Here is a 13,013-nt window from a genome sequence, read left to right on the forward strand (position 1 = left end):
AACAGTTTTCTTCTTTGAGAGATACAAGGAAGAGATGTGTTTCAAACAAATGGCTATTTAAAAACAGAATTTGGGCTTAGGTGAGCAGAGCTAGCTGTCAGCTGTGAATTCACCTGGATGGCAATAGAGAGGGTCTATACCCACCCTGGTAGAAATTACAAGAATGGTGAGTGCTCCTGCACCCCTAATGCAGTCATGCAAGTTGTTCCTTGTCCTTCTCCTCTAGCCAGATCAGTGCCTGCCTTGGCTAAGAAAAAGCTTGGGGTAAAATTCTGGTTTTAGTAAAGACCACAGCAAAACCCCCTTTGCCTTCAAAAGAGAGAGAGTACCCCAAAGTTTGGGAGATGGCAGGCTCCAAAGCCAAGAACTTCCCGTTTGAACAGACAAGCAGGTAAGGGGTATGGAGAGAAACAAAGGCACAGAGGGCTGATCTGCGTAAATCCTTATTAAGCAGGAAAGTACATAAGAATATGTTTAATTTTGCTCCTAGTCAATAAAATAAGAGGCTCTGCAAACCAAAGAATCATCACAAGGAACAGGGAGGAATAAGATGAGGAAGCCAAATGTTGAGGGGAGCAAGGAGAGAATACATAGCAGAAAGTCTCTCAGAAATACCCAAGAAGTCTTGGTCCTTCAAAGGACACCAAGGAGAATGCAATAAACTACAGGCTGCATAAAACAATGACTCCAAACCACTTCAGCCCAAAGCAGAAAGATGCTAGTGGGGAAAGTGAAATGAAGAAATGTCCACAGGGTTTATTAATCTAGATCCATTTAATTCTTATGTGATTCAGTACAACATCATCATTCGTTGACCAAGCTCCATCTCCCAGATAACTGTTTAGAAACAACCGTGTTTAAACAGACATATAGAGCAATGGACTAGGCTTCTCTCAGTCTCTTCTTGACTTTGGGTGGAACTCTGCCCCATTCACATCAGTTGGAAACTCCTGTTGACTTTATTGGGAGCGAGGATTACATTGTCTTCTGGGCAAATACAAACATTTACCTTCAGAGCCATTAAAAAATGGAGGATACCATTAAAAAACGGAGGATAGAAATCTCTGGTCAATAAGAAACTATGCCTAGGAAAATAAAAATGCAATTCTATGTCACCTTGGAAAGATCAACATCATTTGTCATGTGGTGTTTATTCAGCAGAACAACAACTGCATTTGTGCTTTTAAAGGGAAAATGAGAGAAGAGAGTAGCAGGAGGGGGGAATGGGGGAGATCTGAGCACAGGAATGTACTGCCACTCCAGCCTGCTATCATTAAACCACATCAGAACTTCATAATCATGGTGTTTAATTAAACAACAGAGGCATGGGTTTATGCATTAATAATGAGGCCTGGCACTTTAGCATGTCAGGCTAAATACAGTTTTAAATTAATAATGTAGCACCGCAGCATTAGTGAGAAAATGAAATCTTATTAACAACTTAATAAAGTCCCTTATTTGCTAAAGTTCTAGCTCTCGGGGAACAGTGTTATAGCAAAGCATTTGCGTCCCTTAAGGGGGCAGCTGGGAGGAGGTGCTGCTTTCTCACACCCTCCATAATTCCATTATATATAGCTTGCGTAGTCACTAAATATTGCCTAGTGTCTGCCAACTAATGCCATATGTTACTTCTAAACCTAGGTGTGACGTGCTGGATACTCTGCACATGCTCTTCTTATACACCTGGGAATGAAATTTACTCACATTTTTCTATTACTGTACCATCTTACCAGGCAACACTGGAGAACGTGTATGGGACTCTAGCACTATCTACAATATCAAAGCTTTACAATCATTTGCGTATGATCCTCTCAGGCCCCAGGACTGCAAACATGGCTATTTTGAAGATGAGGAACTGAAGCACAGAAAGCAGCTGAGAGCGTGAGGAGCAACAGAAAGCAATTGATTCACTGTGGCTTACAGGGCTACCCCCCATCAGCTGATCCCTAATATTTGTCCATATAAGCATTCTTGGACTACTCTCCAATTTACGGTGCTTTATTTTCCAAACAGACCGAGAGCACACATGATGAGGTACTCCAGCTCTGCTGACAGGCAGTCACTTGTTAAGCCACAGAAGCTGTAGCACTTTATAACCAGGGTTTCACAAGCCTTTAGCTTCCTGACTCCCACTGATTGCAAGGACCTGGGCCACCTCAGGCACACAGTGAGTCAGTAAAAGACTGAAGACTGGAGCCCCAACTGCTCAGCCCTACAGCAGAGTCTGAAGCCCAGGGTGAGGCTTCCATCTGTCTATGTGTTTGGCACAAATTTATCTATCAAATTCCCTTAAATCCAGAGAAATTATTCTTTTCCCCCTTCTCTACTGGCAGTCAGCACTTCTGCCATCCAAGTAAGAGGTCTCTCTCCACAAGCTTGCCCATCTATCTTGAAAGTCCCACCTAGGTTTGCTTTGCTGAGGAAACAAAGAACAGTCCACAGGACCATAATGAACAGAGTAACACAGGGACAATATCCAAAGCCAATGAGCTGACTTCAAACAGCTGAACATTAAGCCATGAAGAACTGACAGCAGCAAAGCCACAACCAGCCACAGCCACTAAATTCAAGGGAGATCATAAAAAAGAAGATGAATAGAGACAGGAACAGACATATGTCCAGCTATGAGTCTGTCAAAGATGGACCTCTCTGGAATGTAAAGCACTGATCATACATCTTCTGTGGCTTGAAAGCTATTGGATTAGAATGGAAATCAGCCAGCAACACTGCTGACTGTTGCAGATTAGAGTGGCAAAAAGCAGTGGGCCAAATCCTGCCTTTGGTTATGCTCATGGGCTACAGCTATTTCCTCTTCCTTCCCCTGTGGTCTCCACTCACTAACTTTGCTCTGAATTTGCTGGACAATGTGCCAACATAAGTAAACTTTTAGAGTGCTGGGAGAGAATGTGAATGATGGGTGGCAGACACACATACACTTCTGCAGCCCTTGGATAAGACCCTAGCAAGTCCCCTTCTCATGGCAACAGCTCCCTTAAAACAGAGTGGTCTTCCATATTAAATGTCTCCAAACTTTCATTGGCATTTTCCATGTGTATCCTGCTACAGAGAGAATACTGATCTCGCAGAAACTGGACAGGAATTTCTCATTGTGCCCTTTTTTCATTCAGTTACTGTCCAGCTCTCTGGAATGAGGGGAAGATGGGGCAGAATGATAACTGCAGTTCTCATAGGAGAGCTCAAAGTAGGGAGCAGATTTCCTTGCAAACCCTGTGTGCATTAGGAGTCCTGATCTGCATGCAAGCATTGCCTGCCCGCTCCTCTCCTGCTTCAGCAACCCAAGGATGTGGGTTTCACTTGGGAACCACAGAGTTCATGGGAAGTAGCATCTTGCACGATGTTTGTGCAAGTGAAACATCTAGGACATAAAAATCATCTTGGTGTGCCTTGTCTTCCATCTCCTGTGTTAAATAATAAATAGAAACTTAATGGAACTGAGTATGACTGCAGGACGCAGTGTAAGTGAAGCCAGAGTAGACCTGCATCTCCCCCCTTACTTCATCATCAGTGAGTAAATGGGTCACTGGTGAATGGGATCTAAGTAAATCTCCACCCTTTTTATTCTATCTTTATATTCAACCCACTGCAATGATATGTAGCTCAAACTCACACACCTCTGCTACAAAACACTAAATAGTAATATTACAAATTATCTCATCAAACCCCCTTATGTTTCTCCTCTGAGCTCAAGAAAACTTGAGGAAACAAAGTTTATCATTCTAGAAATCCTTCATTTGCTTTTTAATTGTGCAGTGGCATGTCTTGGGATCTGGTCTTTTTCTTCCCCTTTTTTTTTAATTTTCTATTTATTAATATTTAATCTCTGCACGGTGCAGAAGAAAATCATTTCTGCAATAACATCAGAATGGGAGGGTTAGAAATCAATAGCCAAGCTCTCACAAGACACATTCAATCCCTTCTTAATCCATTTTTGACTGCTCCCCTGTCTTATTAGAACAGCCAAGTTTTCCCATACCCATTAGGTTGGGATATTCATGTTGCAGGCGGGAACTGCAAGCACCCAGAGAAGCAAAAACCTTCTGAAAGGCAGGTAAGAGAACAGAGCATTTGTCTTTGGGAGAAAAGTCTAGACCTTATTCTGAACCCAAATCCCTACTCTAAAAACCTTCTGATAGAAGGTTTGGCCCCATTTCTGTCAGCGGTGACACATCCTGCATCCACTGTCAGCCCTGACCCACGCTGGAACACCTTTTCATTTCAATTTTTCTTCAAGGCCATCTGTCACATCCAGATCTCTCAAGCATCACCTTCTCTAATGCACAGGTCAGCGCTGCAGCGAGGGAAGAGCCAAACAGACATACTCGATGGGAGAAGCCAGCGTCTTAAAAGTCAGTTAGCAGAAGAATCCCCTGCACCTTTCTTAATGCCTCTAAGACTTGATGATATGACAACAGGGACTCATTATTACACTGGAGCACAGAAATTAAAGCCTGTGATTGCCAACCCGCACTTACATGCACACTGCACAACCCACTAGCTACGCCATGACTATACAGTCATTCAGCTCTGAACACTCGGCCCTCCCCTTCCTTCTGCATTGCACTGCTTCCATCAGCGCTTTCTTCTTGGCAAACTAAGCACCTCTGTGTTGTGTCATGCAGCCCTCTGTGCCAGGAAAGGCCCACAGAAGAGCTATCTCCTTTGCTTTGGCTAGGAGAGGGATTCCAGCTGCTCTCTGCACCCAGACATGGAAAGTTACCAAGAACCAGAGTGACTTTATCAGAGAGTTGTGAAGAACAGAGGAAGGCATGCACTGAACCTTTCTTCTAGCTTAGAAAGGGACCCTGTTTAGCATTTGGTTTTGTTTCACTGAAGGAAGACAACATTTTTGCTTGGACTCTAAAGGGGCAGCAGGGGTCCTTGTCAGTGTCTTCTCTTTGGTAGGTTTCACGTTCTAGGATATAGCTCTGTGTAAGACTATTCAAACTCTCCCTGAAAGTACATGCTTTCTCAAGTCTGTGCAGAGCTCAATATCCACACACACCCCCACACCCCCCACGCCACACCCTGCCCTTAGCAGAAGCAATGGTGAGAGCTGTTCAGCAAGTTTGTAGAGGTGGAACCAGAGCTAAGGGCCCTCTGTGCGTTGCTGCCATAAAGAACTTTGTCCTAATACTAAAGGGCTGATAGTCTCAGGGGACTGGGAAGGAAGAATAGGAGGAGACTGGGACTTGGGAGAAGCAAGAACTGTATACCCGGTTTCAATATCCAGCATCCCATCTGCAAGCTTAAACTGCAGCTAGATGGGAAAAAGAGGCTGATCTCTCCTTGTAAGGGGCAGGGGCCACTGTGGCCTTGTGCCCAGGCAGCACATCCGAGGGTACCTCACTACGGCCCCGTCCCTCCTGCCCGTGCCCCCTGCTGTGCCCCCCCCCCCACCTCCAGGGCCTGCGCCCGCAGCTCTGCACAGCCACCCGGCTGCCTCAGCCTGGCTGATGCAAAAAGAGGCTCCGCCAGCAGATGGAACCGCAGACCGGACAATCTCTCCTTCCACGCGGACACATGCACCGAAGCTCGTAGCTACGCTGGGTCCCTTCTCTCCCGCCTGGAAAAGAGATGCTTCAGGCACCTCCACCAGTGCTTCTGATCCAGCTTGCTGACGCTTGGTTTCGTTGTTGAGGGCTGTGTGTGTACAGGGACTGCTAAGGAAATCCATTCAAACGGGAAAGCAGTTGAAAACTCTCTGCTTACTGTATTAAAAAAAAAAAAAAAAAATCCTGCAAACCCTTATACCTATCTTCTTGCTGCCACCTAGCGAAGGGGGAAAAGTATGACTGATGACATAAGCAGAGCAAAACTTATCCCAGAGGCTTGTACTTGTCAAACAAACTCTGAATTAACTGCTTCAAAATAACCTTCAAAGTTCCACGAAGGTCTTTTCCTTCCCTGTTGGAAGTCTCCTTCAGAAAGCACTCTGCTAGGTCCATGAGGGGACAGCTACTGACAAAGGCTGTACTTCATCACTTGTGTCTCAAGAGCAATACAATATCGACCATTTTGTTGCACTGAAACTCTTCGGGCTGGTCTTACAAGCTGTAGGAGTTGTGGTGGTCTTTACAGGATCAGACAGTAAAGGCAGCTTTCATTGTCTTTTATGTTATCATGAACACATAATTAGCATAGCCACTATGGCAGGGGGCATCATAAGCATAGACTCTACACATCCATCTAAATTCCCAGACAGGTTTTGTAATCAGAATCAAACTCCTTGTTAGTACGTGAGTGAGCTTCAGGTAGGACTGAGAACAGAAGCCTTATATCCAAAGTCTTGTGCCTGAGCCATAAGATCTACCTTCCTTAAAAGAAAAATGGTATGTTCCTGCACAGCTCAGGGTTTTTTTCAGAAGAAAGCCTCAGCTGTGTGACAGACAAGTGACAGACAAGAAGTCAGCAGAAACACTAACTTTGACAGCTCCACTTCTTCCTACACTCCTGTCATGCTTCCAGGCGCCAGCCGTGGCCTCTTGCTGGTCCAGACCTGTATGTTTGGCCAGACACCTGCCAGACTGAGCTCTGCCTGCCTTGAGTTTCTGTCCTCTGCCTACCCACCATTTCCCAACAGCCACAGCCAGCACATCGCTGCCACAGCCTGTGCTTTTTCTACCTGGTTGTTCTTGCTGACTTTCTACTGTTACACCCGAGAGAAGAAGTATTCCCCCACTATTTCCAGCAGTTCCAGTGGGGCTTTCAGTACAGTAACTCCACTCACTCTACCATTATTTTTATTCAGCAGGAGATGATCCATTCACGCACTTTGATGCTCAAACACGTCTTCATTTCCCACTTTCCTGGCATTTGTGTGCGTAAAAGGCCCCAAGACTGCCAGGCTCGCTGCAGGGACAGCTGCCAACAGGAACACGGCTGTATTCACAGGGCGGGTATCCAAAACACAGGGTGCGGGATGACAGCCCGAGACCCCTAAGCGCTCCGGGGTCTCATTGTCCCTGTTAGCCTTTGGGTTACTGCTGGATTTGTAGTGCTTTGCCTGCCTTTGCCTCGGCGCCGAGGAGGGGAGCTGGGTGCCGGCCTGACGCCGGGGCGCTGAGGGCGGCAGTCGCTAGGTGTCAGCACGGGACCGCCGCACCGGGCACCGGCACCGCCGCACCGGGCACCGGCACCGCAGCACCGGGCACCGGCACCGCCGCACCGGGCTGCACAGCAGAGGGACCCCGGGGGGCTGCCCGACATCCCCAGCCTCACAAAAACCGTAAGACCGGAGCATACCGGTCTCTTTTAAACCTCCCTCCTTCTCATCTTTTTTAGGGACTTGTTTTGTTCTACTTTTAGTATCCAAATCTGGCCGGTGGAGATGGAGACGCTTTGCTCATCGTTGCCCCCTCCTCTCTTCTGATGGAAAAAAATCCATTTGTGAACCGGTCCCTCAGTCAAAAATCCAGCAAAACAACTCAAGCTTTTCAATGAATGTGGCTATCTCCTCAACTGATTTGATTTTCTTACACATTTCAATAACAGGTCCACCCCAGACCCTGAGGTCTTTTAGTTACATGTGATAGGTAAGACATAGATAGCTCTGAGTAAAGGTTTGTGCTTCATAGCTTAGTCCTATCTCATTCCAGTCCTCTAGACATTCAGGCAGTAGGCACTGACACTGTAAGATGCATTGTTTGATTCAGGTTTAAAACTAAAACTGAAATTGAGGAAAATATGTAATTATTTTGAGCATTTTCTCCCTCTTTGCATCAAACCTGAAATAAATTGTATACAAGCTCTCCCTGTAGCAACAGGTGCTACAACCTCCAAATTCACTTTCTTTTCCCTGGATGATGAAAGCAGTCTCCAAGCTGCAGCTGAATCTGGGAGCTGTAGTCCTGAAATAGCCCCAGCAGCAAATGATGGTCAGTGCAGCCTTGGTGGTCTGTGCTACTTGCGGTTTGGTCCCTGTACACAGCCAAGCAGCAAGTGTTTCTCATTGTAGGCAGTTTTGCCTTGTCATGCTAACAGAAACCCCTTGCGTTTATGGAGCCAGATGGGGAGAATGCAGTAATCAAATCACTGATGCTGCCTATTATTTATAAAATGTTTTTGGCTTGAAAGACCCCTTAATAAAGGTACGGGTCCTTCCTTGAGGAACTTACAGGTACAAGAACTATTATAATTCTAGTGATAATAGTCTATTCTCATTAAATATTAACACCAAGTTTTGAATATGTAAAACAGTAGAAGAAAAGAATCCCACTTTAAAGCTGGCAAATACTTTACAGCATCTGATAAATTTACTTCCTATTGCATATGTCCATCTTTCCCCAAAGCACTTGGAAGAGATTATATTTTCTGCCGTGTTCTTCCACATGAGTCACTCCATTCTGCTATTTTTTTGTCTTCCTTTTTTTGTTCTAGTCCAACATGTCAAAATACAAATCAGATGTTTCTGTTTCTCAGTTTTCGGTGAGAAACCAGGTTGAGTATTTTCAAAGATGCATATTCGCAGCTGAAATTTGAGGGAGAAATTCTTCTGTGTGCATTTTTTGGTAGCACATTACACCTGACTAGATTTGAGATTCATACAGGCTCCAAATGATTTCTCTCTGCAGTGCATTTTGGAATTACATACGAAGCAGCAAATCCTTCTGCTCTGTTCTCCTGTAGTTGATACATCTCCGAAGCTGCCCTTCAGTGTTGAAATAACCCCTGAAGAACTGTTCTATTCATTAAACCACTAGAGAGCCTGTGCGAGAAATGTTTACTTCTAATTTTCAGCCCACTGCTGCTCCTGGCATTAGCCTTGTTAGATGCATACGACGTATTTAGAAAGTCAGCAATACTTGTAATGTGTCTTTACAATCAGAATTCCTGCAACATTGTAATACTGCTAGTCCTTCTCATTGCAAGATGTCAACACATTACAAAAAAGGTAAATCATTTCTAGCAGAGGACAATCATGCTTTTAACAATCCCTGCACATCTTTCTCACAGGAATGATTTATGCCAGTGATAATATTCTAGCACCTCCCTCCATTTGTCTAGTGTGGGACTGATTCCAGAGATGAGCAGAAGTTATGCTGTGCTCCCCTGTATTTGAAAGTCACCATGAATACAGACAGTGATCTGTCCCAGGAGTGAAGTGGTCAAATTCTCATAAAACAGTTAGGTGACTAAAACCAGTAATCAATCAGTCTTCATGGTCTGATAAGCCCAATAAGGGTAGCAAAAAAGAAACGTGACAATATTGTAACATGTTCAGTCACAGAAGGTGAGATGAGAAGATCAGTAAGAGTGTGATGGTCAAATCTTATGCACACTTCGACCGTCAGGCTTGGACAGCAGCTAGTTTTATGCTATCCACTACTCTGAAATGCGGAAATGCAGCTTTCCAGACTTAGATTCACAGAGCAGGGGAACAGCCTCATTCCATGCAGCAGTTCTGCAACCACGGGTGAGGGTGCATGTGTCACTGCAGATCTCAGCACTCTTGGTTCTGATGTGGAGAAGTAAGAGAGACAAGGTCGTCATTTCACATTAGTGCACTGTATAAAGGGAGGTGATGGGAAGAGGACAAGATAAGTACGCTTTGTAGGGGGCCTGATAAAAACAAAACATGTTCTGGAGAAAGCCTCGTGTCACCTTAAAGCCCAAGGTATTTATTACAGAAAATAACTAACCAGGTACACCTGCATCAACTGGTTGCATCTGCCTGTAGGCAATATCTACCTGCTCACATCTATATGTCACTACACAGGGTTCATCCCATCCTTTCTAAGCAGACACTTGAGGGGCCTGGGCCAGACACACATCATGCTTGGAGAAAGCCTGGTACGCCCTTATACTATCTTTATACCAAAAGTCAGTACTGTGAAGCAGTCTCAGAAAAAGAAGAGACTGGGACCTCTTTTTGTTGCAGTTAAAGATGAGACCCTCTGCCATCTCAGTGCAGGAATATCGGACAAAGCATCATGATGATCCTACCTTATGCAGCTCTCAGCTTTGCCAGTGGCTGCCTGGGATTCTCCTTGGGATTCCTCCCTGGGCAGCCACCCCACTGGTCACGGCAAGGGCTCCCCACAGCGATGATCCCTCACATGCCGTGGGCCATGATGTGGTTTGTTTCCTTCCAGTTACCAGTACCCACAACTGGGAAGGTCAGAGAGTCCCTTCAGAGCTGGGCCGAGTCACCAACGATAAAGTTTCTTTTCCTGGCACACGGAAGGGAGGCACAAAGCCAGGCTCTGAAGAAAATGCAAAGAGACGGGCCCTTTGCCCAGGAGATCTCTGCACAACAGGTGCCGCCTCTGCCAGCCCCACCTCAGCCAGAGCGGCCTGATCCGCAGGCCGTGCCCGCAGCTGCCACCCTGCCCCTCCTGCACTCGGGGCAGCCTCAGGTACGCGAGGCGACCCCCGGTGCTGCGCTTCGCCGCGGCGCCTTCTCCTCCGCCGCCCCGTCCCGCAGCGCAGCCCTGGCGGGCAACGGCGGCTCCTCTCCGTTCCCGCTCGCCCCTCACAGCCTCCCTGGGCCACCGCAGCGCCTCCCTCACCCCCACGTGCCCACCCGCAGCTGCCTGCCGCCCCGGGACCCCTCCGCCGGGCGCGCCTGGGCTGCACGAAGGGGCGGGGGGAGCCGAGACGAAGGGGGCCGGGGCGAGGGGTGCGAGAGTCCAGGCCGCCCCGCCGCCCTCCCCGCCCGTCGCCTCAGGCGCTGCCCGCCGCCCGCCGCCCCGCCGGCCCGGCCCCTCTGATTGGGCGCCGGGGAATCCCAGCGGGCCCCTCTCCGCGATATAAGGGCGGCGGGGCCGGCCCGGGCTCACTGCCCGCCCCCAGCCCGGGCGCAGCGCCGAGCGGCGGGGCCGCCTCCTCCAGTTCCTCCTCAGTGCCGAGGCAGCGGCGGCGGAGCGCGGCTTCCCCGCCTGCCCGCCGAGGCGATGGCCGAGCTCAAGTCGCTGGGCGGCGAGGCGTACCTGGCGCTGGCCCCGGGCTACGGCCCGTCGGCTTTCGCCTACGGGGCTGTGCGCGGCGGCGCCGAGGGCCCGCGGGGGGCCTACCCGGGGGGCGGCGGGGCGGACTTCCATCCCGGGGCGCTGGGCAAGTCGGCGGAGAGCAGCGGCGAGCAGAGCGGCGACGAGGAGGACGGCTTCGAGGCCGGGGTGAAGGGCGGCGCGGCCTTCGAGCGGGAGGGCAAGCTGAAGGGGGGGGCGCTGGGCAAGAAGCCCAAGGAGCAGCGCTCGCTGCGCCTCAGCATCAACGCGCGGGAGCGGCGGCGGATGCACGACCTGAACGACGCGCTGGACGGGCTGCGCTCCGTCATCCCCTACGCCCACAGCCCCTCGGTGCGGAAACTCTCCAAAATAGCCACCCTGCTCCTGGCCAAGAACTACATCCTCATGCAGGCGCAGGCCCTGGAGGAGATGCGGCGGCTGGTGGCCTACCTGAACCAGGGCCAGACGCTGAGCGCCCCGCTGCCCGCCACCCTCAACCCCTTCGGACAGTCGGCCGTGTACCCCTTCGGCGGCGCGGCCTTGCCCGGCTGCCCCGAGAAATGCACTGCCTTCACAGGAGCTGCTCTCTGCAAACACTGCACCGACAAGCCTTGACTTCTGGCTGCTTCGGGCTCTTTGGGTTTCCTTTTCTTTTTTTTTTCTTTTTTTTTTTCTTTCAGTGCACTTTTTTTTCCACTACCATCAGCCCTGGCTTCCTACCATCAGTTAAGTCTGGGTTTTCCTTTGGTTTCCTTCTTTTAAATACTCCCCTCCTCCCCACACCCCATTTGGAAATATTTGGCAGTTTACATGGACCCCCAAAACACCCACTTTGAACTTTTGTTACACCCCCCACCTCCCCATGCAACTTCATCTATAGAGTTATTTCCTTCCCAGCCTGTTAGGGGACTGTCAGCATAACATTGTTTTTCCACGTGTGCTGACTGTAGAAAAACGGGGAGGGAGAGGAATTGAGATAGAAAGCTCAGTGAGTTTTCTTTGGCATGATCAATCTGTGTCAAAAATGCTTAAAAGGGGGGGGGGGGGGCGGGGGGAGCAAAATCCAGCTGCAAACTATGCAATGTTTCAGAAGTGGTGGTGGGGGGTGTCCTATGTAGCCAGCTGGGCTTGGGCTGCACCAGCAAATCCAAATCAAAATGTCATTTGGTCAGCTCATGATGGGGGTGGGGGGTAAGTTCAGTGCTCTTGATAAAACTACAGATGCTTCAAAATAAGATGCTTTTTTTTTTCTCTCTCTCTTAAAAAAAAAGTTAACCTGTTCTTGAACTGAGAGGAACCTGTGATTGTATGCTAATGTTTGCTTTTTGCCTGTTTCTCAGCTTGGTTAAGTTTTCCAGATGATTTCCAAAGTCGTTGCATATCATGATAAACAAAGCAAGACATCACTTAACATATTTATATGTATTTATAATAAATAAAAGACATGAATAACCACTTTCTCTGTCCTACATGTCTCTAAAACCAGCTGGCAGTCAAAGCAAAGCCCCTGCTGAAGTAAGGTAAAGCAGAGACGGATGTGGCAGTCCTTTGCGGAAGAGCAGCTTTGAAGTTAGGTGAATGATCGGAATACTTGGAAAAAGCTTGTGGATGTTCAGCTCCTTATCAGCAGGGATTTGCTTTTTCTCCAGTTTCTCATGAATCGTGAGCGCACAAAAAAAAATTTATGCCTGACATCTGGAGTTAAGTAGGTAGAGACTGAGCTTGTGTGTATTGACACATGCTGGAGGATGCTGTGCCCTGAAAGTGGTGTTTAAAAGGGGTTATTGTAGCGTCGAGCTTGGCTCCAAGGGCACCCATGTTTTAACATGGCAGGGAAGGAAATTGCTTAAAGACTCTGCTTATCCCTTTGGTTTGGTTTTCTTGTTATATCTACAGCTTGACCTTAGACCTGTGTGTGGGGTTTGGGCCACTTAATATCATAAGTAAACTAATAATCTCTTGCCAAGTATTGACCGTGTTAGTCAAAGTTACCAAGTGAGTTCCCTTGCTGGCAAAGTTTTTGATGTTGCTTGTGTTGGTTTACTT

General features: G+C 48.1%; 1 protein-coding gene across 1 annotated transcript; it reads left to right on the top strand.

Moving 5' to 3' along the window:
* Nucleotides 1-10,803: 10,803 nt before the first annotated feature.
* BHLHE23 (basic helix-loop-helix family member e23) lies at nt 10,804-12,228 on the top strand. The gene has a single exon (XM_037403227.1). The coding sequence runs from the start codon at nt 10,914-10,916 to the stop codon at nt 11,580-11,582; it is 669 nt and encodes a 222-aa protein (XP_037259124.1). The 5' UTR covers nt 10,804-10,913; the 3' UTR covers nt 11,583-12,228.
* The last annotated feature ends 785 nt before the right edge of the window (nt 12,229-13,013 follow it).

This window comes from Falco rusticolus, chromosome 10 (assembly GCF_015220075.1).
Source record: "Falco rusticolus isolate bFalRus1 chromosome 10, bFalRus1.pri, whole genome shotgun sequence".
Taxonomy (NCBI): domain Eukaryota; kingdom Metazoa; phylum Chordata; class Aves; order Falconiformes; family Falconidae; genus Falco; species Falco rusticolus.

Excerpts from the sequence above, each read along its gene's own strand:
- BHLHE23 (XM_037403227.1), top strand. The coding sequence starts at position 10,914 with ATGGCCGAGCTCAAGTCGCTGGGCGGCGAGGCGTACCTGGCGCTGGCC.